The sequence below is a fragment of the Pterocles gutturalis genome, unplaced genomic scaffold (assembly GCF_000699245.1).
Source record: "Pterocles gutturalis isolate BGI_N339 unplaced genomic scaffold, ASM69924v1 scaffold7225, whole genome shotgun sequence".
Classification (NCBI taxonomy): domain Eukaryota; kingdom Metazoa; phylum Chordata; class Aves; order Pterocliformes; family Pteroclidae; genus Pterocles; species Pterocles gutturalis.
This window is the reverse complement of record NW_010140650.1, coordinates 5,549-7,807: the sequence shown is the minus strand read 5'-3', so window position 1 is coordinate 7,807 and position 2,259 is coordinate 5,549. Positions and strand designations below refer to the sequence as shown.

At 38.9% G+C, this 2,259-nt stretch overlaps 1 protein-coding gene across 1 annotated transcript in view; it reads left to right on the top strand.

Moving 5' to 3' along the window:
* LOC104469295 (afadin-like) overlaps positions 1 to 1,986 on the top strand; it is a gene marked incomplete at its 5' end in the record, with an annotated part of 21,297 nt that extends 19,311 nt beyond the window's left edge. The window contains 2 exons of the mRNA XM_010083749.1: positions 519 to 603; positions 1,154 to 1,986. Coding sequence (XP_010082051.1) covers positions 519 to 603; positions 1,154 to 1,298 — 230 coding nt within the window. The remainder of the gene's footprint in view (positions 1 to 518; positions 604 to 1,153) is intronic.
* Positions 1,987 to 2,259: the final 273 nt, after the last annotated feature.

Sequence of the window (2,259 nt, the reverse complement as noted above, 5' to 3'; positions counted from 1 at the left end):
GGGGGGGGGGGGGGCATTTTCTGAGTGATAGTTTACTTAATCAGACTAAACAGAGACAAAAATTCTGACTCTGCTGAATTGCAAGGATGGTATGTACTAATCTTAGCTTACTTTTAGCCTCCTAAAGAGAGCAGCTGCAGCTAACTTATTTCGTGTAGAGCCTGTTACAGGATAACGAAGCGTGTTGCTCTTTCCATTAGTCTCCTTGAACAACTTCTGATGTCTGTCTTACAGTGAGCCATAATAAAATAAAGACCAGGATTTGATACATGCTGGGTAATCTAAACAAAATGTGTTCTGACTCAAAACTAGGAATAAACAAATTACATCTGTTTTGAGGGAGGATGGAATTTAGTAGTACTGGTTTTAAATATTCTAGAGGTCAGATGACCCTCTATTTATTATTCTAGTTTGAGATTGTTTCTTAAAAGAAGCACTGCACCTTTTTGAAGAAATACAATATAAAACTTTTGTGTTGTAACTGCAGTCCTTCAACTTACTTTTTTCTTTTGCGTAAGGAATAAATTCATACACTGGATCTACAGGAGCAGCTGTTGGGGCCCATGAAGTTTACCGGGATCCAAGAGATAAAAGATCTAAAAGGTGACATGCGGGAGACCGTTAACTTTTATACGCCTGACTTGGCTGACTTGTTTGTAGTAAGGGTAAGGGATAATTGGGAGAGCTTAGGCAACAATTGCCCTTGGGAGCTTTGCCACTATGGACTGAAATACAGAGATGTTGCAGCCACTACAGCGTACCTCAGTACTGCTAGCTTTGTTTACCAAGACAAAAAAGCTTTGTATTCCAGTGCTTTCCCTGGGCACGTGCCACCCCAGCAAGGCTCGCCAATTTAGCCGTAACAGCAATGCTGTGCTAATTAGTTTACACCTGCACTTCACTTTGAAAATTGGCAAGCGGTTTCATCCCTGTTAACGTGCCAGAGATGCTCATGAGCCATTCATTTGTCTAAGCCATAGCACAATGTCAGAATTGAAGGTATGTGTGGGGAAGAAAACCTTGCAGAACACTGAACGGAGAATCTTTTGCTGTAGTCAAAAAAGCTGTCAGTCAGTACGTACCGCTAAGAAATATTATATTTAAATATACCGTAGATAAGAATTATAACAAAGACTTTTTTTCCCTTCTCCAGTCAAGATACAGATTTACCTGGAGCACCAGAAAACTTGACGTTCAGGGAACGCCAGCGACTTTTTTCACAGGGTCAGGATGTATCCAATAAAGTCAAAGCTTCCAGGAAATTAATGGAACTGGAAAATGAGTTGAACACAAAATAAGATGAAAGCACCTTATCAGATGTAACTGAAGATCTCAAAATTGAGGGATTGAGATGAGGGGCACACTACTAATGAACAGAAAATGAATGTGTTCTGAAAGGAGTGACTTTGATTCCTCTATATCTAAGACTGTTAATTAAGATTTAGAGATGTTGCAATAGCAAGAAAACTGATTACTTTGCCAGGAGCTTGTGGTTTATACAATGAAAGCACTGTAAAATTTTAAAGATATGAATCACGTGAAGGTAACTTTTGTTTTTTTCCTTTCTGTTTTGGGGGTTAAGTTCTTGTGCACCAGACCAAGTAGCACTTGTCAAAGATAAGTTCTGTTTCCTGGTGTTTTACAGATGTACTTTGTTTTAGCTGCTGAGCAGAGAGAGTGAGAATAGCTTGAACTGCCTAAACTAAACTGTGCACTAGAAATTAGTATTTTAGGTTGTTTGATAAGAAGCCAATATCTGGGCCACCTTAAGACTTTATATGCAAGTCTGACTGTATGGTGTTCACAGAATGATCAGCATATCGATACAGATCTTTGTACTGGAATAACACACGTTCTGTATGTAGAACCTTGGAATAAAAACATTTCTAGTCCTACATATTTATTGGGTCTAAGAATTTATCTGTAGTTATGGAAAAGGCTGTATGTTGATGCACCCCCACTATATTTGCTTCAGACTTTCCAAAAACTTTTGGTTAATTGTTTTATTAAAAATTACATAAGCAATAGATAATAGGCTACACTAGTGGCCCTTCATCAGCTCTGACCAAAACGTTAGTAACATGCTAAAGGTGAGGAGTGGTGATTCCAGTTCCCAGGCCAGCAGAACAGATAGGTATGTTTCCTGAGAAAGGTGGATTAGAAGTTGTTAGGGAGGGGACAGCATGGGTAAGTATGCTGTTACCAGTTCAGCAATACCTTTAGTTTGTTTTCTGTGGAGAAGTGAACTGGTATATTAAA